The 22,484-nt window shown below is 34.3% G+C and overlaps 1 protein-coding gene across 1 annotated transcript in view; it reads right to left on the bottom strand.

Annotated features, from left to right (window-relative positions):
* Positions 1-1,126: 1,126 nt before the first annotated feature.
* The window catches only part of als2a (alsin Rho guanine nucleotide exchange factor ALS2 a), a 28,058-nt gene continuing 6,700 nt past the window's right edge, over positions 1,127-22,484 (bottom strand). Inside the window, exons 9-34 of the mRNA XM_051119393.1 lie at positions 20,654-20,825; positions 20,363-20,552; positions 20,214-20,279; positions 19,959-20,121; positions 19,742-19,873; positions 17,317-17,445; positions 17,188-17,211; positions 14,351-14,421; positions 14,110-14,176; positions 13,828-14,027; positions 13,527-13,592; positions 12,969-13,067; positions 12,261-12,428; positions 12,075-12,186; positions 11,807-11,884; positions 11,561-11,688; positions 11,317-11,481; positions 10,081-10,195; positions 8,641-8,798; positions 8,236-8,352; positions 7,817-7,993; positions 6,055-6,100; positions 5,906-5,967; positions 5,664-5,813; positions 5,447-5,543; positions 1,127-4,218 (exon numbers count right to left, since the gene is read on the bottom strand). Of these exons, the coding sequence (XP_050975350.1) occupies positions 4,180-4,218; positions 5,447-5,543; positions 5,664-5,813; positions 5,906-5,967; positions 6,055-6,100; positions 7,817-7,993; positions 8,236-8,352; positions 8,641-8,798; positions 10,081-10,195; positions 11,317-11,481; positions 11,561-11,688; positions 11,807-11,884; positions 12,075-12,186; positions 12,261-12,428; positions 12,969-13,067; positions 13,527-13,592; positions 13,828-14,027; positions 14,110-14,176; positions 14,351-14,421; positions 17,188-17,211; positions 17,317-17,445; positions 19,742-19,873; positions 19,959-20,121; positions 20,214-20,279; positions 20,363-20,552; positions 20,654-20,825 (2,991 nt within the window). The 3' untranslated portion in view covers positions 1,127-4,179. The remainder of the gene's footprint in view (positions 4,219-5,446; positions 5,544-5,663; positions 5,814-5,905; positions 5,968-6,054; positions 6,101-7,816; positions 7,994-8,235; positions 8,353-8,640; positions 8,799-10,080; positions 10,196-11,316; positions 11,482-11,560; positions 11,689-11,806; positions 11,885-12,074; positions 12,187-12,260; positions 12,429-12,968; positions 13,068-13,526; positions 13,593-13,827; positions 14,028-14,109; positions 14,177-14,350; positions 14,422-17,187; positions 17,212-17,316; positions 17,446-19,741; positions 19,874-19,958; positions 20,122-20,213; positions 20,280-20,362; positions 20,553-20,653; positions 20,826-22,484) is intronic.

A 22,484-nucleotide genomic window follows, 5' to 3' on the forward strand; every position in this document is an offset into this window, starting at 1 on the left:
GTCAGAGAGACTAAACAGCTGATAAAAACATCACAATACAACATCACAGAAGTTTTGTAAAGTGAAAAGTTGCATGTTTGTAATAAACAAATCAATTATTAAGGCATTTTAACTTCAAATTGCTGCTTCCAGCTAAAATACGAGTCTAACCGTAATATTGCTTTCTTCTGAAAGAGTCGACTTGTCTGAATCAGGAGAGAAATACGCGCAGAACGAGAACTGTTTACAAGCAAAAATAGTTCTAAACAAATATGTTGGTGGATTTTGATGAGAGTGGACAACAGGGGATGTACTTGTTCACTGGAGGATGCATTATTATGGACTGGTATTTTGGTCAGGAGTTATGGTTTAAAATTAAAAACGTCTTAATGATACATTTGTTTCTTACAAACAAGCAGCTTTTCACTTCACAAGACTAAATTGATGGACTGGAGTTGTGTGGATTTTTGTGTTGTTTTTAATCAGCTATTTGGACTCTCATTCTGACGGCACCCATTCACTGTAGAGGTGAGCAAGTGATGTAATGCTAAATTTCTCCAGATCTGTTCCGACAAAAAAAAAAAATAATAAAAATCCTCATCTACATTTACAAGGCCTGAGTACATTTTCAGCAAATTTTCATTTTTGGGTAATATATTCCTTTAACTGCAATAATCAGGGTTGCCAGGTTTCACAACAAAGTCTGCCCAGTTGCTACTCAAAACTAGCCCAAAACTAGTCCAATAACATTCCAGGGAGTAAGATATAATTTTTGGGTGGGTTCCCCTGGTAAAACTAGCATTTAAGGGGTTAAATATCACATTATTGGGGTCACACGTGGACATGAAAAACAACCCGCGGCAACATTGTTAAAGTAGCCCAATTTCATGGAAAACCAAGGATTTGGCAACCCTGGCAATAATGTCAGAACTAAAATCCAGGGCATCACATTGCTGATGGTCACAGGTGTTACTTTATTAGCGTTAATGGTCTTAAACTGAACCTCATCAACTCTTTCTATTATCTACATTATTATCAATTCATAACTATATAAGCAAGCTGACAGAAAACCACAACATGAGATTTATGTGCCAGTTTTGCTATGTTTATTAAAGTAGAGAAAGTAGTCTGTCACAAAATAGTTAAAAAAAAACAGTTAATTCATTGCTTTTTTCATGTGACTTCAATTGTACAAATTGTGTTGTCAAACTGTGTTGTACAAATTAATTTTCAAGGTGACAGTAACATTTAGATCAACAATGACAGTAATTTATCAAAACCAGTAACTTTATTTAAAAAAAGCCTTTATATTTATCAGTAAAGGTGCTGTTGTCTTCATGATCTTCATAAGCAATGCTTTAGTAACCAGCCTAGCCAATGACAATGACCTAACTGTGACAAAACCAAAACACTGGGAGTTTGATTAATCAGACAGTAATACAATTTGCGAATAATGGCACCAGCTAATAATTGGTTGGTTTTCAACATTCAAGATTTTTGAGAATTTTAAGCAAATTATTGCGTAAAGTTATTGTTTGTTTAATTTCTTATTAGCAATTCATACACTGTATATAAACGCTGAGCCATCCTACTCTCTAGATATTGCAAATCAGTCATTAAAAACCATCATCCAACAAGATCTCACAAGGCTGTGCGACATTAGCAGAACTCTTTCAGTGCATGTTCAAATGTACAAAAGATGCAATTAGAGGAAAGCACACACACACAGACACACACAGTACTTTATACAAGCTCTTGATCGGTTTGATATAAGTGAAATAAGTTCATTCATGAATAAAGGCATTCGTGAAACAAGCAAAATGTAAAAGTTATTGCTACTATTGCCAGTGCAAAATACTACACTCTGAGGTCCTTTAGGGGCCCTGACATTTAACTTATTATTCCCTTATTGCATAGTGTTCAATGCCACATTTTCAGTCAATGGCAAAAATGCATTAAAAATATGAATTCAGTCTTCAGTGTATTAGCTATAAAATATATATATATATATATAGAAAATATCTTAAATTCCCTCTGGTACACTTTGATAAGACTAGATAATATAATTACAGCTAAATCAAATTGAATACAGTGAAAAGCCTTATGTCAATGTGCTGTCATGCGGAAATGGAAACCACTTCTCTCAGAATATCCACGGTGTTTCAAAGTTACACAGATAAAGGTACATTTTAAAATACATCACAATATATTGTTCAATTAGGAACTACATTATTTGTTCACCACTGCAAGTCACCTTTACATCTAGGGGCTTTAATAACACCATTATATCACAAATCTCTACCTGCACTTTATAAAACCTACATTGCAAGACTTCGAATGTATTTAAAAACACTTCAACCCTGTGTAATGTGCAATAGATACTTACTACTAGGGATGCAGCTATCAGATTCTTTAGCATTGATTACAAGTTAAATGTAGCGATACTATAAACTTGTCTACATTTTTTCAGTAGGGTGAAAGTAACTGCTTTCAAACCTTTTGGCAGTAACAAGCTACGTTTTCTAAAAACTGCTTTTTCAACAGTGCAAATTAATCAAATAATAACACATGTCCTCCTTAAGTAAGTTCCACTTAAAGGAGTAGTTCACTTCTAGAACAAAAATTGTCATCATGTTGTCATCCAAGATGTTCATGTCTTTCTTTCTTCAGCTGTAAAGAAATTATGTTTTTCGAGGAAAACATTTCAGGATTTCTCTCCATATCATATCCATATCTCTCCACCATCAATGGTGCCCGTGAGTTTGAACTTCCAAAACGCAGATTAAATGCAGTTTTAAAGGGCTTTAAACGATCTCAGATGAAAAATAATGGTCTTATGTAGTGAAACTACTTTTGGAAGTTCAAACTCGCAGGCACCATTGAAGTCACTATATGGAGATAATTCCTGATTTTTTTCTTAAAAAACAATTTCTTTATGACTGAAGAAGGAAAGACATGAACATATTGGATGACAATAGGGTGAGTACATTATCTGTAAATTTTTGTTCTGGACTACTCCTTTAAGTAGCACTGGAAAGCCTGATGTATTTGTGAATTTCCTAAAGCATTGATAATAAAAAAAGTTTCTTCAGAAAGATCATTTATTTACTCTACACTACCATTCAAAAGTTTGGGATCAGTAAGAAGTTTTGAAAGAAATGAAAACTTTTACTCAACAAGGATGCATTAAATTAATTAAAAGTGACAATAAAAATTTCAACAGTATTCCTAAGATTTCTATTTTTAAATAAATTCTCTTCTTTTGAACTTTCTATTCATCAAAAATCCTAAAAAGAATTAGGCAGCATGTTTCAGCACTGATAATAATATTAAATTGTTCTTAAGCAGCAAATCAGCATATTAAAATGAATTCTGAAGGATCATGTGACACTGAAGAATTCAATTTTGCAAAACAGAAATAAATTACATAACAGAAAAAAGTTCAATTTAAATAATATAACTGTTTTTACAATATGTTGATGAAATACACGCTACCTTCTTGCAAAAACATAAAAAATTACTGACCCCAAATGTTTCAACAGTAGTTTATGTATGTTTTGGTTTTCAATAGCAAAGTATTTAAATACTTCTTTTTATTGATGTTGCTTATATAAATGAGGGTGATTTTAGTTTATTAGTTCTATATACGGTGTATATATATATATAAGTTGAGCTCATTCATTCAAAAACCCTCCTTGTTTTTCTGTGCCATATATAAGCACTGCTCTGATACAATCACATAGTTTCATCTAACTACATTAAAATCAGAGCATCATCATCATCATTAGTTTGAGTATCAGTACATAAGCTAGACTGACTGATACAGAATATTACATATAGTAATAAGTGTCAGTTATTACTGAGTGCTTATTGTGCTATCATGTATAAAACAGAAAAAGTCTCTTTTCTGTCCAGGTAATATGGGTGTTGAAATGTACATTTTTTTTTTTTCAACGGGTAACTTTACTGTAAGTCAAATGGTCAATATGAGAGTCTCAAAAGTTATAACAACTTACAGTAATTACTGTAGAACAGTGCTTAAGGAAGATGAGTGGAAAGTGAGCTTATTTTTGAGACCTGAAATAAAAGAACACATCTTGATTTGACCTGTAATCCGTGTCTATTTAAATGACACCTACTCCGTAAGACTGTGCGCAAATTGGCAAAGCTGTGGCTGCGCCGCTCACAAACCAACCCCTCCTATGTCGTCTTCTCAACCTGAATCTGGTTGTAGCAGGCCTAAGGGCAGAGATAAACAGAGAGAAAGAGATTAAAATAAAACATGGAAGAGAATAAAAGGGGACCAGTGATTGTGCATGATGAGATTATCCTTAGAATTCATTCAAATCCTTAAAGACTTGAGCTTTCTAAATAAAACTTTTGCTTCATAAAACCAGCCCTCAATATTAAAAGAGGTCATATCATACATTTAATATACGGTTTTAAAGGAGAAGTCCACTTCCAAAACAAAGATTCACATATAATGAACTCACCCCTTGTCATCCAAGATGTTCATGTCTTTCTTTCTTCAGTCGATAAGAATTTTTTTTTTTTTGAGGAAAACATTTCAGCATTTTTCTCCATATAATGGACTGATATGGTGCCCCGATTTTGAACTTTCAAAATGTAGTTTACATGCAGCTTCAAACGATCCCAAATGCGGTTGTAAAGGATCCCAGCCGAGGAAGAAGGGTCTTATCTAGTGAAACTATCTGTTATTTTCATAAAAATAATACAATTTATGTACTTTTCAGTGTCAAACGCTTGTCTTGTCTCGCTGTGCCTGGACTGTTTTTTTCTGGTTCATGACAGTTAGGGTATGTTGAAAAACTCCCATCTCATGTTCTTCCTCAACTTTAAAATCGTCCTATATCGCTGTTTTACCTTTTTTTGTTAAGGGTGTTTGTATGTTTACTTTGCAAAAACTGGGTCGGTACTTCTGCAGCGATGTAGGATGATTTTGAAATGATTTTTGAAGTTGAGGGAGAAAATACAATAGGAGTTTTTGACATATCCTAACTGTCTTGAGTCAGAGTTCAGTGAGAGCAAGGCAAGACGAGCGTTTGAGATTAAAAAGTATTTAAATTGTACTTTTTTTTAATGAAAATAACCGATGAAAGAAAATTTGCTAGATAAGGGATCATTTGAAGCCGCATTTAAACTGCATTTTCAAAATCGGGGCACCATACCAGTCCATTATATGAAGAAAAATTCTGAAATGTTTTCCTCAAAAAACACAATTTCTTTACAACTGAAGAAAGACAGACATGAACATCTTGGATGACAAGGAGGTGAGTACATTATCTGTACATCTTTGTTTTGGAAGTGGACTTCTCCTTTAAGTTAAAAACTAAGAATTTGTCAAGCCTTACCTTAAATGAGGTAAAACTGATATTCTAATGATGTAACTTTATAATTTTAAAAGTAATAATATCACTTATTCCTGAATTTGTGTGTGCATTCTCACTTTAAGAGTTGTCAGCATGAATCCAAGCTGTCCCAGCTGTAGACTGCTGTCTGTAAGGTCCTCTATCAGACTCACTTCAGAGCCCAGGTTTCTGATCCTACACATTCACAAGCGACAGGTTCTTTACATGGGCAGACAAGCTGCATGTACATTTATGTTTCAACTGATAACTTCATTGCCATGATGTCTATATGCAGTGAAAGCTTTATAAAAGTACCGAGCACGGAGCACCACATAAAGGAAGATTGGAAAGAGGTCATCCATGCACCACAGGAAATCTTGCCCAAGCAGGGCCTGCACGTCCTGCGTGACCTCCTCAAAGGTCAGCTGTATCACCTGCAACTTGTCTGAGGGAGTGAATGCTGTGCTGTACAGGCAAAAAGAAAAACATATAGAAGATTGCTACTAAAGTGTTCCTGTTGTTTTTTCTGCCTTTGGTATACACAAGACTGTCTTTACCTGATTTGTTGCAGGGTTTCAACAGCAGTGGCAAAGCAGGCATCTTTAGTACTTGGCAAGACCTGTCCATTAAATTCAACAGAACCAATAAAGTTGTATATATGGTGTCATTACTGATTATTTTGTTTAGAAATGACAGAAAGCTTTACCTGCTTTATCTCGCCCAATACAGAGATAGAAACTGGACAGAACTTTCTGGAAAACAAAAAGACATTCAACTAAAAACTGTAAAAGCCACCATCCTTCCTGGATGGATACTCTTTAAAGTTATAACCACAAATAGGCCAGTATACAATTAATTAAAATTGTCATTATGATTTTTCATGAGATGAAACACAACATACAAGTTTTTATTTTTATAAGGCACTATGCATGCATATGCATGCATTATAATGAAGAAAGAATACTCTTGTAAATGTACACTGCATTATAAATGCAGTCTTCATAGAAAGAGTTGACTGACTACTGTGAATTGTGAAAGTAAATTAACTTCTGATGCATTTTTGCAATGCCTTCTAATTAAAGGATTAGTTCACTTCAGAATACAGTTGCAATGCAGCTTCAAAGGACTCTACACGATCTGAGCTGAGGAATAAGGGTCTTATCTAGTGAAAAATCTGTCATTTTCTTAACCCTTGTGCGTCAATAAAAAAAAGTTACACATAGGTCCTTGGTGTCGGTGTCAAACATGTCTGTGTCAAATAAACTGTCATAAAAAATTGAAGCTTGGGAGCACTTAAGTTTGGTCTCATTTTAAAGAAGACCCATGGCAGATTACTGATGAAGTAGAAAAAGTTAAAAATAGTTATAGAGGTTTATGTTTATGAAAATGCTTTATGAACAATATTTTAAATAAAATATTGTTCATAAATAAAATAAATTCATATATTTTATGAAACATGTTAACACATACAAACCGCCCTCTGACATCCATACCAACACACCCACACAATTATAGCTGCATTATTTATCCAACTGGCTGTATAATGTGCAGAAGCAGAAAACAGGAATAAAGCAAGTATTTGCTTTATAGGCCAAACTTGTAAAAAATGGCACCATCTGGTTAAAAAAAACAAAAAAAAAAAAACAACACATTTTAAAGGCTTGCCAACAGAACGAAAGCCTGTTAACAAAAACTGCATAATTTTACAGTTAAATGGCACTGCATTTAAAAATTGCAGTTTTGATGGGTTTCAAGTGGGACATTTTTGTCCTTAAGGTCCGGAACAATTTTGTGCCTAGTGCAAAACAGACTTATTAAAGGAAATGGAGGTGAAATGGTAAAATTTCAATAAAAATACACACCTGTGCCAAAATTTATGCAGCTGGCAATAACAGGCAAAATGATCAAAAAAACAAAACTGAAGGGTTAAAAAAACAAAAATGATATACTTTTTAACCACAAATGCTCGTCTTGCCCTAGCTGTGAGATGCACGTTCGCAACTTCACGCATTATGCTATCACGTTGGAAAGGTCAAACGCCCTTTACCAAAAAAAGGTAAAACAACAATGTTGTAGATTTTGCAGTTGGAGGAGAAAATGATTTGCGTTGCAAAAGTATATATAATTTCTTTTTTTTTAGAAAATGATCAACTGTTTGCTAGACACGGCTCATATTCCTCAGATGGGATCATGTAGAGCCCTTTGAAGCTGCACTGAAAATGCAATTTGGACCTTCAACCTGATGATCACATTGTAGTCCACTGTATGGAGAAAAATTCTGGAATGTTTTCATCAAAAGCCTTAATTTCTTTGCGAAGAAAGACATGAACATCTCAGATGACATGGCGGTGAGTAAACGATCAGGATTTGTTTTATTCTGGTAGTGAACTAATCCTTTAGTCAGTATAATTTTATCATAAACGCTGTAATAGAATATTTCACATGGTATTGTTATTTTTGCTACTTACTCTTGTACTCCAAGAAAGGCTAGAAGAGCAAGATCAGGCTGTTTGTTGAGTCTTAACACACAGTTCCAGTACACCTCCTCCTCTTTCTCTTTCTCTAGTGTGTAGAGAGTGAAGAGAGGAGGGTAAAGCCTCGGCAGCAACACCGGCAGGAGAAGACTTGAGCTGCTCACTATCCAACTGCAACACAGAACACAAGACTCTTATACTTTTAGAAAGCAACTATATCTATCTATTAGCATATCTATTTATTTTCTGTGGTAAAAACATTTTTTAAAAAGAATTTAATACTTCTATTCAACTAGGATTCATTAAAACAATCAAAAGTGACATTAAAGACATAAAATGTAACTAAAGATTTCAAATAAACGCTGTTCTTTTAAACTTTCTACTCATCAAAAATCATAATGATGCTGTTTTACCCCTGCTGTGGAGTTTCTGAGTGTGTACTGCTGTTAAGAGAGTCTGTGCCCTCATCTGAGGAGCTGGAGGAATCCAGAATAAAACCTCCATCTTCAGGGAGACCAGGAAACAGAAATCTGCGCCAAATATTTGTAACACAAATACTTGAAAAACAATGGCCTTATAAGGAAAATCAAGTAATATGCAGTGGTCTCTGAGATTGTAATGAAATGAACAGTGTGCCTTATTATAACATTTAGCTGAGTTCATTGCAGTAATACTAAAAGAAGAACAGAATCTTCACAACAAGAAAAAAAAAATAAAATGCTTCCTATGTACTTTGTAAAATGCTCCACTGGCTTTTAAAGAACAAGGATTCCGGTAACTCATCTTGAAGCAATCACAGAAAAGCCTGAACGCAATACCTGACTATTTGAAATATGCGTGTTAGGTACGACTGGATCTCCTCCACTGCCTGCTGTAAGAGGCGTCTATTGGAGCCCACACCAACATAGGTCATCCTGTACACAGTCACAAGGGTCTCCAGCAGCCAGCCCAGGGGATGATGAGGGGTATCACAGGCCTAAAGGGAGTTATTACAACATCCCAAAAATGTATTAAGACATTTAAAAATGTTTATATATGTACACTACATATATTATTTTTTTTATGTAATTTAAACTTTTATTTAGCAAAGATGTGCTAAACTGATCAAAAGTGACAGTAAAGATATTTATAATGTTCTAAAAGATTTTTTAACTTTTTATTTATCAAAATATCCTGACAAAAAAAAAAAAAAAAAAAAAAAAAAACGTACTGCAGTTTACACAAAAATATTAATCTGCACAACTGTTTTCAACACTGATAATAATATTAAATATTTCTTAGCACGAAATCAGTATATTAAAATGATTTCTGAATGATCAAATGACACTGAAGACTAGAGTAATGATGCTGGAAATTCAGCTTTGCCATCACAAGATTAAATTACGTTTTAAAATTTAATAATAATTAAATTTTACAGTATAAGTTATATATTATATATTATAGTATAATTGCATTATGTGTCAATTTATTAAACCAAATGGCATTTTTTAAAGAAAAATAGTACACATTTTACATTATCAAAATATAGACAAAAACTCTTTTACAGACACTTTATGGTTGTCACATGTTATTGGATCATGTCCACCTGTGGTTACTGTGATCTTGATATATGTAAGTCAGTTCTCGTCGCTAAAAATCACCTTGACACCAGTTGGTTCAAAGTCATCACAAACAAGTGAATTCGTTTTGAAAAATCTCCAGTATATTGTGTTTGCAGATATCACTTGGTTTGATATTTTGTATATAGGACGATTTTGAAGTTGGAGGAGAAAATGACACAGGAGTTTTTTTGACCTACCATAACTGTTTTGACCCAGATTACACAGACTACGCATGCACATCACAGAGCTACACAAGACGAGCATTTGAGGTTAAAAGGGAATTAATTGTATATTTTTAGAAAATAACTGATCGTTTTGCTAGAAAAGACTCTTTTTCCTTGGCTGGGATCGTTTAGAGCCATTTGAAGCTGCATTTAAACTGCATTTTGGAAGTTCAAACTCACGGGCACCATTTAAGTCCACTATATGGAGAGAAATCCTGAAATGTTTTCCCTCAAGAAACATAATTTCTTTACAACTGAAGAGAGAAAGACATGATCATCTTGGATGACAAGGGTAAATTACCTGTACATTTTTGTTCTGGAAGTGAACTACTCCTTTAATTGTGACCCAAGTGTCCAAAAGTGTCCAATGCTTTTAGGGAGGGATCTGTACAGGTGCGCAGACTTGGTGTTAATAAGCCTTTGGAAGCCTTACCTTTAAGAGATACCGACGGATGTTGTTGTAGGAGTCTGCAGTAACAGGGTCCACATTAGGAATCACCTCAAGACTCTCCAGCATCTTAGTCTGAGATCGGCTCAGCTCCTCTGGACTATAGACAAACACACGTGACTGATGATTTCTTCACACTCCATTCACTTACATTCATGTGCATACAAACAAACAAGTTAAGTCTTTTGTGTACCAAAGTTCTAGTTTGGTGTACTACTGAATTAGCATTTGTTATTTCACAGTCCTTGAGTATGACATTATGTCCTTAACTACAGTACTGTGCAAAAGTCTTAGGCCACTAGTATTTTCATCAGCTAAAAAATGGTTTAAAGTCAGTTAAAGTCGGTCTTTTGCTGTAGCGTGTCAGTAGGAAATATCAGATTACATTTCCAAACATTCATTTTGCCATTAATCGTAATAATCCAGTGAGATTTTTGTTTGCACAAGGAGTCTGACAACAGCGAGTGCTCTGCACAGAGATCTGATCTCATCATCACCCAGTCTGTCTGGAATGACATGAAGAAACAGAACAAACTCAGACAGACTAAATCCAGAAGAACTGTGACAAAGTCTCCAGGATGCTTCAAGAAACCTACCTGCAAAGCTGCAGCACTGTTAAAAGTTTTAGGCACTTGTGTAAAAATGCTGTAAAATGAGGATGCTGTCATAAATAGATTTTCTTCATCAATTGCCTTCTATTAACTAAATGAAATTAACATTTGGTGCGACCATTCTTTGCGTTTACAGCAGCTTTTGCCCTAGGTGCACTTGCGCAAAATTTTTCAGGTAGCTTTGCAGGTAGGTCTCTTAAAGCATCTTGGAGACATTGCCATAGTTCTTCTGGATTTACTCTGTTTCAGTTTGTTCTGTGTCTTCATGTCATTCCAGACAGACTGGATGATGATGAGATTAGATCAGTGTGGAGCACTGGCTGTTGTCAGACTCCTTGTGCAAACAAAAATCTCACTAGATTATTACAATTAATGGCAAACAGAATGTTTGGAAATGTAAACCGATATTTTTTACTGACACACTACAGCAAAAGATATAAATAACTTACTTTAAACCACTTTTAGCTGGTGAAAATACTAGTGGCCTAAAACTTTTGCACAGTACTGTATGTGTTGCAGAGTATAAAGCATTTTCTATGTTGCAAGCCTAGTGTGATCACACCTTTACTTGTTCATCCTCGTGTGTGTGTGTGTGTGTGTGTGTACATACCGAAATCTCTGTTGCCTGTGTCTGGCAGTGAGGGCGATGGCAATGTTCTCCCAGGCTTTCTCATGCAGTCCTTCACCGGGAGTTTCACAGCCTAATCGACTCCAGCATTCATCAAACACTGCCTTCCACTTTTCTTCTGCAGGCACTGCGTGTTGACCAGCCACACTACACACACACATACATTAAAAAAATACTGTAAAAATAAATATACAGCAGGCCAAAGCATTATTCACAATACACTTACGGTATCTTTCTTTCTATCCTCAAAGCTTCAAAAGGTTTTGTAAAAGTTCCAGCCACTCTCAGACCGGCTCCCCAGTGACCGTCAAAGACCCCATCCAAAGAGTCACCATTAGGCATGAACAGAACGCCCTTCACATCCAAAAAGCCACAGGAGATTCAGATACACAGAAACAATCACACGGACAAATCACAAGTATATAGCTTCTACAGATTTAGGACAGGAACTATCACATTATTTCAAAGACACCTTTCCACAAAGAGTCCAGTCTTCTGAAAACTCGCCCTCAAAGACAGTGTCATCATCACAGAGAAGAGTCCCATTGCTCTACATCAGACAAAAGACATAGTAAGTAGCTGATGAGATGAACATGAACAAAGATGAACAAAGGTCTTACAGGTTTGGAACGACATGAGGGTAAGTAATTACCGAATTTTCATTTTTGGGTAACCTATCCCTTTAATATAAGCAAATTACAGGCACTTTAATGCAGGCATATTATAACAGCTCAACTCACCATCATCTTGTTACTACAGAAGTTTCCTTCATAATACAATCCAAACTGAGTGATAACGACTCCGTCTCCATGACGCTGATCATCGAGCCACATTCCCATGTACTTCTCTCCTCTGGGAGATATAAAAACAAATGAATAGCAGGAGGATGTTTAAAAACTCAAATTTGGTGCCCACAGTGTACATACCTGCTGAAGTCATCGCACACTCCATAGCCTGTTCTTTTCCCTTGAACCCACTGACCCACAAACACACTACTGGAGGAAGGAGAGGCCAACTTTCCACTCCGTAACATGCCGTGACCATGACGCATGTTGTCCCTGAATGAGCCCTCGTATACCTCACCTGAAGCATACCTACAAATACACTACAGTCAGACAATGGGAAAGGTATGGAAGCCCCTTTCCGCCACTGAATAAAAAATAAAAATAAAAAAGGTAATTGTGATATTTGTCTCACAATTCTGACATTTTTTTTTCTCGCAATTGCAAGTTTACATCTCAAAATCCTGAGTTGTTTATATCTCACAATTCTGAGAAATTAAGTCAGAATTGTGTGATGTAAACTTGCAATTCCGAGATGCTGTATAAAGTCAAAACTGCGAGATCTGAACTTGCAAATCTGAGAAACAAAGTCAGAATTGTGAGTTCACATCTCACGATTCTGACTTTATTTCTCGGAATTGTGCGTTTATAAAATGTTAAGAAAAAAAACTCAAAATTGTGAGATAAAAACTTGCAATAACCTATTTCATATTTTATTCAGTGGTGGAAACGGGCTTCCATATAAAGGCTCTAGGTGGCAATTCTAGCAATTTAAGATGTTCAGGGTCCCCCATCAACTGATTTAACTGGTTCAAAGTGCTTTTTAATTCAACACATTTACATAATTTTTACCAAAATGTGCCAAAGCCATGTATTTTCCCTTCCTTCCAGTGACCTTGGTAACGCTCAAACTTGTTGAGAGTCGTGTTGGGCATCATAAAATCTCCAAATCTGCAAAGAAAAGAGAAATAATGAGTATAAAATGCATATACAACACGAGTGGGGTTGGTAAGATTTGTAATGTTCTTGAAAGAAGTCTCTTATGCTCACCAAGGCTGCATTTATTTGATCAAAATACAGTGAACACAGTCATTTTGTGAAATATTGGTACAACGTAAAATAACCAATGTCTTCCTGTGATGTCACAGCAAAATTTTCAGCTGTCATTATTCCACTCTTTATTGTCACATGATTATTCTAATGTGTTGATTTGGTGACATTTTTTATTATTATCAGTGTTGAAAACAATTATGCTTATGCTGTTTAATATTTTTGTGGAAACATAGATTTTTTTTTTTTTTTTTTTATCAGGATGCTTTTATGAATAGAAATATCAAAAGAGCAGTATTAATATAAATATCTGTCAAATCTGTCACAATACTAAATTCTTAAAAAACTCTCCATACTGACCCATCCTCCAACCCATTCTTGAATGTGCCACAGTAAACTGTCCCATCTGGCCACTTCAGAGTCCCTCTATTTAAAAAAAATAAAATAAAATGTGAACCACAGTTAACTCAACAGTAGATTCAGAGATCTTTTTTGAAGAAAAAAAAACAAGTTTTTGGATGTTAGGCAGAACTACTACTGGCGTTCCCTCAAAAAACATAAAGTGATGACAGCCCTGCTTAAGTGATTGAGAGAAATCTTTGAAGAATGTTTTTATTATATAGTGTGTGAATACAAACAGTAATTATGGGCATGTACTCACTTGCCGTGAGGTTTGCCTGACAGCCAGCGGCCCTCGTACGTTGCATCTTTGAGTCGGCCCTCTTTGCTGAAAGTGTAGCTGGAAGTACGTGACACAGGAGGTTCACCTTTCTGGCTGCTTCTAGACACACGTGTCCTCCCGTTCAGACCTACAGCAAGCACGTCCTCAATGGCCTGGTTAATAGCTCTCAGCCACTTTCCCTACCAGAAAGCCAGTGGGCGGCAGAATTAACACCAAATAGAAAAACTTCTCAACCAAACTCTGACCGCATCAGTGCATTACCTTTTCCAAAGGAGACGTTGCCAGAACAACAAAGCTATCTTCAGGCGTAGTCAGCTTAAGGCCATGTCTAGTAATGACAGCCAGAGGTTAAACTGGGGTTGATGAGTACAAATGCAAGACCATTTAAGACCATTTAATATTTTGTGAAATGTCATGTGCTAAACTAAACCTACATTAAAAAGTAGTAAAACCTCAGAATTGTCCAAATGAAAGAAAAAAGATGTAGAGATGAGTAACTTACAGGCTCATACTTTCATCTGAGATGGGCTCCACCCAGAGTGTAGCAAGTGGATATATATAATGAGATGAGAACTGTAGAAACAGAGAATATAATCAGTTACACATAAGCAAACCACTCCTTTATCCACAGTACATTAAGAAGGGAATGAAACTAAAGCCTTGCTCTGCTGCTGCAGATTAAAGAAAAGAACAGAAACAGAAACAGAAAATACATCTAATTTGTGAATAAAACAGGTTTGCCTGAAATAAAAAACACATTAGCTATAGTAAACACTTTCAATTCCTCAAGGAGCTTCACCCTCCCATTCACACAAACACACCCATGTACCTACATTAGATATATGACATGCTCCCTTGCACGAGGGAAACCACTCCCAACGCCCAAACATATTACTACAACTAAGGCAGGAATCAACAGTTAAAAATGTTCATTTCATTTAATGGAAATAAAAAGTATGCACCAAAACAATACAATATGATGTGCCATGGCATGATGTGATAGTATGTGGGTGAAGTAGTGTTCCTCTGAGATGTGTGACCAGTTAGACATTGTGAAAAACTGTTATTAAAAACTTGTGCAGACAAAGAAGGAATTGAAACATTTAAATGTTACTGACATTTTCAAACCACTGGCAAAATAGGCCAAGAAGAAACACAGACCAACCAAGCATGCAGAGAAAACATCACAGCAGAGCACACAGTTCAAGTTTTCAAAAGCACAAAAGCAATATGAGGCAATGTGCAAGCAAACCTGACAAACAAATGCGCACACACACTGGGTTTTTATGTTTTACGATGACTCTCCATAGACATAATGAATTATTAGTATTTCCTCATTGCCACCTACATTTTGTAACCACAACATCAAAAATTGCAGGTTTTACTGTGGAGACATCTGGTTTACCTGGACCACACACACACGCCATGGTCAGAAATTAACTTTTCTATTAAGGGGCAATACTTGCCTCCGGAATTGATTTTCTCCAGGCATTTTTTACATTTGTGAGGGCAGTTTTTATAATCACCTTATTATTATAAAAACCATCTGTTTTCTTTAACGTCAAATACTTGAATTTACACAAAGCTTCTGCTCCACAGAAAAACATTTTGGTCCAAGACATTAGCCAAGTCTAGCACAAGTTATGCTAGTAACGCTGCATAAAAGTGTGTAAAAGTCTGATGCAGTGTGAGCGAATCTAAATGTAAATCTGCAAGTTGACACTTTTCACACTTCATTTTAAATGTGACAGCCGTAATACATTGTTTAACTATACTAGGGAATTTTTTGCCCCTTTGTCTTGAATTTAAGGGCCATTTTTGCCACAAGCCCTTGTTAATTTCCAACCTTGACACACACACACCCACTCACCAGTTTAAAACCAGTTTAAAACCATGATCAAAATGATGTCTTAACATTGTTGCCCTAATAACTAGTATTAAAGGAAAAGTTCACTTCCAGAACAAAAATTTACAGATAATTTACTCACCCCATGTCATCCAAGACGTTCATGTGTTTCTTTCTATAGTCGTAAAGAAATTGTTTTTTTGTTTTTTTTTTAAAAATTCAGAATTTCTCTCCATATAGTGGACTTCTATGGTGCCCACGAGTTTGAACTTCCAAAATGCAGTTTAAATGCAGCTTCAAAGGGCTCTAAACTATCCTAGCCGAGGAAGAAGGCTCTTATATCTAGTGAAACAATCAGTTATTTTCTAAAAAAAAAAAAAAAAAAAAAAAAAAAAAAAATTACAATTTTTATATTTTTTTAACCTCGTCTTTTTAAATGCTCGTCTTGTATAGCTCTGTGGGAACTCTTTGCATTTTGGTCTAAGATAGTTAGGGTATGTCGAAAACCACCCATCAAAATCGTCGTTTTACCTCGCTTACATCGCTGTTTTACCTTTTTTTGTAAAGGGTGTTTGACCCTCCTTGTGCGTTCACTTCGTAAACACTGGGTCGATGCTTCTGCAGCGATGTAGGGCGATTTTGAAGTTGGAGGAGAGAATGAGATGGGAGTTTGTCTTTTTTTTCACTAGATAAGACCCTTCTTCCTCAGCTGGGATCGTTTAGAGCTTTTTGTAGCTGCATTTAAACTGCATTTTGGAAGTTCAAACGTAGGGGCACCACTGAAGTCCACTATACGGAAAAAAATCCTGAAGACTTTGCCTCCAAAAACAATTTCTTTATGACTGAAGAAATGGATGACAAGAGGGTAAATGAAGTGAACTTCTCCTTTAACATTTTGAACTAGCTTTTAACTTTATATTTTTTGTTTTCATTTTAAGTTAAAATAATTTTACGTGCTTTTTTCTTTTTTTTCCCCCTCTATATAGCTTTATTTTTTATATTAGTTTTAGTAATTGTATTATTTCAGTTGTTTGCCAAAGCCACATTTCAGTTTTCAGTAATCTAACATTTGTATGTTATTTAAGCTTTATTTCAATCCACTGCACAGTAGTTTTAGTTTCAGTTAACATTAACAATCCTGGCCAATAATAACAGGTAGAATGTGTTGCAACTGACACAAGCTAGACTTGAATTCATGCTGGAACAAGCACATTATCTGCCAGGCCATGTCTTTTACACGCTAATTGGTTTTAAACAAGTTTAACATTGGGCACATATTTATTTAGTACATGGATTCCACTGAATATTTAGTGCATGGATTCCACATTAAAGCAAGGTTTGGCCCACCCTTTCTGTAAATCTGATTACAACATAGCATGACTCTACAATTAATGTATTTTTTCAGTATCTAAAGTATTTTTCAGTGTCTCAAGTCAAGCCTTAAAGCACACACTGATTCTGTGAAGGCGGGAACTTAAACACACAATACTCACAAGCTTCTTTGATGGAATAGTGCCCTAAATGAATGAAGACAATAAAAACAGAATATGAATGAATAAAATGAATAAATGAGTGCAATGAAAATTCCAGGGTGGTAAAATTTAGTTTTAAAATGCATTAACCTGTGCATGAACCAGCACATCACTGAAGAGGATGAACCAGCTGGCAGAGAATCGTCCAGCGTTCTGTAACGTCAGAGATTTATTACTGCTCTCACAAACCAGACGACGAGACGGCTTACGCAGGGATTCCTGAGAAAGAGAAGCTCATTTAAAGAGAACCGCACACATGCAGACACATCACATGTGCACATGCATCTGTTCGGCCACACACAGGTTTCCACATAAACTAAACAGAAACGTATCTGAAACTTATGTGGTCATATCTGACACGATTAACTTCATTAAAGGAAACAGTAACTAGGTCAGCTTAACCACATTATACAGTGGAAGTAATATACTGTACAGTTACAAGAGTGGGAAATCAACACCTGCCAAACGCTGATACATTTTTACAGTGGCAGATTATTTTGAATTATGGTCAATGGTCAACCACTACAGCAGGCGAACATTTCTTCTTTTTATCTGTTTATTAAAACAATTCTCAGATTGACCCAGAAACTGTTGCTTAGTAATGACAACATGTGGTAAGAATGAAAAGTTAATCTCAACTGCTACTTATTTGGATCTCAGTAGATTGTTACCGCTCAAACGCACAATGCAAGCACTCTTCACACGCACACACTCACTCATGAGGGTGTTTTCACACTTGCTATATTTCTCAGAGCTAAGAATTTTGTTATATATGTGAATGCTTGAAGCATCAGCTGTCAGAACTTCATATACTTTTTGTGTTTGCTCTATTTAATTCACAAATGAGTTCTTTTATGCATCTGAATCGAAATATTTAACATGGCTGCTGGGAAAACAAGCTCAGTTTCCAATCTTACTGGAGCTTAACACTGAAAGGTTTGTAATGCATTAAAATGTCAGACAGTGCACCTAACAATTGTAAATTTAAAGAGCAAGATGTGCAGTAGGACAGAAGCAAATTGATGTTATTGTAAAACAAGTACACTTCAGCTAGAAACATACACTACCATTCAAAAGTGTGGAGTCCGTAAGTTTTTTTGAAGGAATTAATATTTTTACTCAGCAAGGATGCATTATTTAATCAAAAGAATTAAAAGTGACAATACACTGGTAGTGTAACAAAAGTTCTATTTCAAAAAAATTCTACTCTTTTGAACTTCATATTCAAAGAATCCAAAAATATTAGACAGCACAATGCTTTTAAAATTGATAATTAAAAAAAAAAAGTTTTTTAAGCATGTGAAACTCAAGACTGGAGTGATGTCTGCTGAAAATTCAGCTTAGCCAATGAAAGCTCAAATAAAAAATTCCAACCATATTTTGCAATATTTGTAATTTAAATTTCAATAATAATTCACAATATAACAGTTTCATTATATTTTGATTCAATAAATGCAGCCTTGATGAACAAAAGAGACTTCCTTTTTATAAAACAAAATATTACCCCAAACTTTTGAACGGTAATGCACATACAAAAAAAAAAGACAAAAAAAAAAAAAATGTCATTCAAACGTTTGGGACCAGTAAGATTTGTAATTCAAGGCTGCATTTACTTGATCAAAAATACAGAAAAAAGTGTAATTGTAAAATATTAGTACAGTTTAAAATATATTTTTTAATATAAATATTTATCTATTTTAATATATCTTAAAATATAGCTTATTCCTCTAATGCAAAGCTGAATTTTATTACTCCTGTTTTCAGTGTCACGTGATCCTTCAAAAATCAATCCAATATGCTGATTTATTACTTTTATTTTCAATGTTTGAAAAAGTTGCTGAAAGCTGAAAGAAATGAAGAAGAACAGCATTAATTTAAAAAAAAAATGAATAAAAATGTACTGGTAGTTTATATTGTTACAAAAGATTTCTATTTTAAAAATTCTGTTCTTTTTAACTTTTTATTTATTAAAGAATCCTGATACAAAGCATCATAGGCTTCAACAAACTGTTTTCAATATTAATAATAAATTATCATATTACAATGATTTCTGAAGGACTGTGTGACACTGAACACTGGAGTAATGATGAAAATTAAGCGTTGGATCACAGAAATATATTACATTTTAAAATATATTCACATAAAAAAACAGTTATTTTACATTTAAATAATTTTTCACAATATTACAGTTTTTTTCTGGATTTTTAATCAAATAAATGCAGCCTTGACGAGCATAAGAATCTTCTTTAAAAATAAATAAATAAATAAAAAATAAAAAAAAATCTTACTGATCCCAAACTTTTGAACATCAGTGTAGTCATTGATCTATAAAAACATTGCTATATAACAACAACAACAACAAAACAGCTATGGGATCTATGCAGAGACTTGGCGAAAAGGCACTATTGCGCATTATAGCCATTTCCAATCAGAAGCCAGGACTACAACTATGTACCTTAGAATTATACAATTAAGTGACTGCAACATATACATAAGTTGATATTTTGCACCATACCGAATTCTTTCCTTTGAAGTTCTTCCAGAAATTGAAAGTGGCCTCAGCATCTCTTCTCTGCTTGCTAACAAAGCAAGCTAAATCTTCATATTTGGAGCAGCCATTCTGAATCCATTCATATTCCTCAGTGTTCTAAACAATAAAAGACTGTGTCATGCATTTGAATGCCACTTTCATTCTTTTAAACAGCATGAGCAGGATCACATAATTTTCTTACCACTTCAAAGCAGTGGGCTAGTTTCAGGAGTAATCTGTTATACCCATGCAGGTGCTGCAAGGGCATATAAAACAAGTTGACTAACAAATCATAGGGTGCTGCGTTCTTCTCCTTGGACTCTAGCAGAGACTGTAACAACTCCAGTTTTTTCCCAAAGCACTCTCTGAAGAAAAAGATTACGCAAGACCAAATATATTATGTATATATATTATTATGATGCCCATAGATGATTTATTGATGAGTATGACAACGCACTGTGAGGGCTTCAGCAATGAAAGGAATCCTCCCATAACAAGAAAGTTTCCTACTGGATCGCTGTACCTGAGGAAAGACATCATCACTGGTGTTATTACAGAGATTGTAAAATATAAAAGATGTTCATGTCTCTGAGTTTAAATACTTACTCCTTATATGTGTCCATGAAGATGGTTGTGTTTTTGATCAAGACCAGTGTTTTGATCATTTTGCCTCGCTGCAGAAAGTTGGTGAGGGATACTGAGTGCTGTCCTGTTAGATGGCAAAGCTTGCTGAAACTACCAGCCAACTCTTGAAAGAGCAACATGGAGGACTGACCCAGAGACAAGGCCAAACTTGCTACATTACAACAGGGAAGATCAATATTAAATTATAAAACCAAATAACAATCCACAAATTTGAAACAAAATGTGCAGTGAGTAAAACAATCCGTTACATACCACGAGCTAGCAGGGGGCTCAGGATTTTGCTTTTCACCTGACTGAGAACACAGTAGAATTTCCTCTCTGCTGAAGCGAGTTCATGAATTGTAGCTATGAAACCCATCGCGTTCTGATCCGCCAAGGCCAAACAATTTAGTCCTCCCCCAAACACTTTGCTCACATAGCCAATCTAAACAAAGGACACCGCAAAATTAGAACACAGTAGAATGGAGTAAATTGCCACTTTACATGAAACAGTAAATCTCAAACATTAAAATTTATGCCATTACCTTTCAGTATATTACACATTAACCAATCACTGATACTTCATGGCAAAATTATGCATTCAGGTGCATCTAAAGCACTTCAACTTTATTATTTATATTCTATTATATATTTTATCAATATTTTGAATTACATTTTTATATACGTTTTGTTCTCATTTTAAATATTATTTTAATTTGTAGTAATTTTGTTATATTTTTGTATTTTTATTACATTGTTTTTAAAATTATTTGGAAACTTATTTAGTTTTTATTTCAGTGGAAGCATTTGTTTTATTTCATATAGTTATTTTTAGTACTTTAAATGAATTTCTCTTGACACAGCAACATTTCTAGTTTTCATTTAGTTTATGTTTTTCATCTAATATTTTTATTTTCTTTATTTTTAGATTTATTAACAGTATAAATAGTACAACAAAAAGTATAACAAAATATAACATATATCATTTTATTTTTAGATGTCTTTTGAAAGATTTATTTTATTTAGTCTATTTTGTTATTATTTCGATGTTTTTAACCATTAAAACAAAAAAATTATATATTATATAAATTATATATTATATAATGATGTACTATGTACAACACTTTTCAGTGAAGCAGGATGGCATCTAGGGTCCTATGAAATCAATTAAATTTTTTTCCTAAATTCAATTTTAAATTGTGTTTTTTTATTATTAAATTTTTTTGGGGGGGATTCTGTTTTTTTTCCGTTTTAATTTTTGTAGACTGTTCAAATGGTTACATGAAAAATATTAATCAAAAAGAATATATCTTTAAAATTGAAATCATGAAATGTACACAATTTAAGAGCAATTTATTACAAATTTAACAAAAAAAAAAAAATCACTTTTTTCTCAAATTCAGTTTTATTTTTATCACATTTTGTGTTTTCATTAATTTTCTAGATTAATGGATTCATTCAATTTTAATGATCAAAAGCATATCTAATTTATATAAATTAATTAATTTATTACAAAAATGTTGATTATTTTATTTCTTAAATTTTATTTCTGTGTTTGTGTATTTACATGTTTCTGGCACATACATTTTGGTAAATTATTTTTAAGAAATATTTACCAAATAAATTGTGTTTTAACAATAATTTTAAACATCAAGTAATATATTTCTGTCATTTTTTCTTCAAGTTCAACCAAATTTTTATTTTGACGGGTTGCTGTGAAGACCTTTAGTTTTTCTCAAAAGAAATTGTAAAATGCTCAAGAATTGACTCTCAGAGCAGTTCTAGAGATTATGTTTATGTGTTCATGTACTCATATATTGAGGCGGCAGAGGCTGAAAACACTGCTAACGTCACATACGCCATTCATACACGCAGAACATCTAGGATTCATATTTAAATATTATTTGCGGATTAATATTTACAGACACTAGTCCATATCCTACTTTGGATTTATTTATCCCAATTTTGACATTGTGACATTTCACATTATACAGTAAATTCCATTTTTATGACTGAATTCCGCAATTCCGCAATTCCGTCTGTGTTTTCAGCATCACAGATCATTTACATCAGATAATTTATAAGTTAAATTACCTGTGTTAAA

Source organism: Labeo rohita, chromosome 9, assembly GCF_022985175.1.
Source record: "Labeo rohita strain BAU-BD-2019 chromosome 9, IGBB_LRoh.1.0, whole genome shotgun sequence".
Lineage (NCBI taxonomy): Eukaryota > Metazoa > Chordata > Actinopteri > Cypriniformes > Cyprinidae > Labeo > Labeo rohita.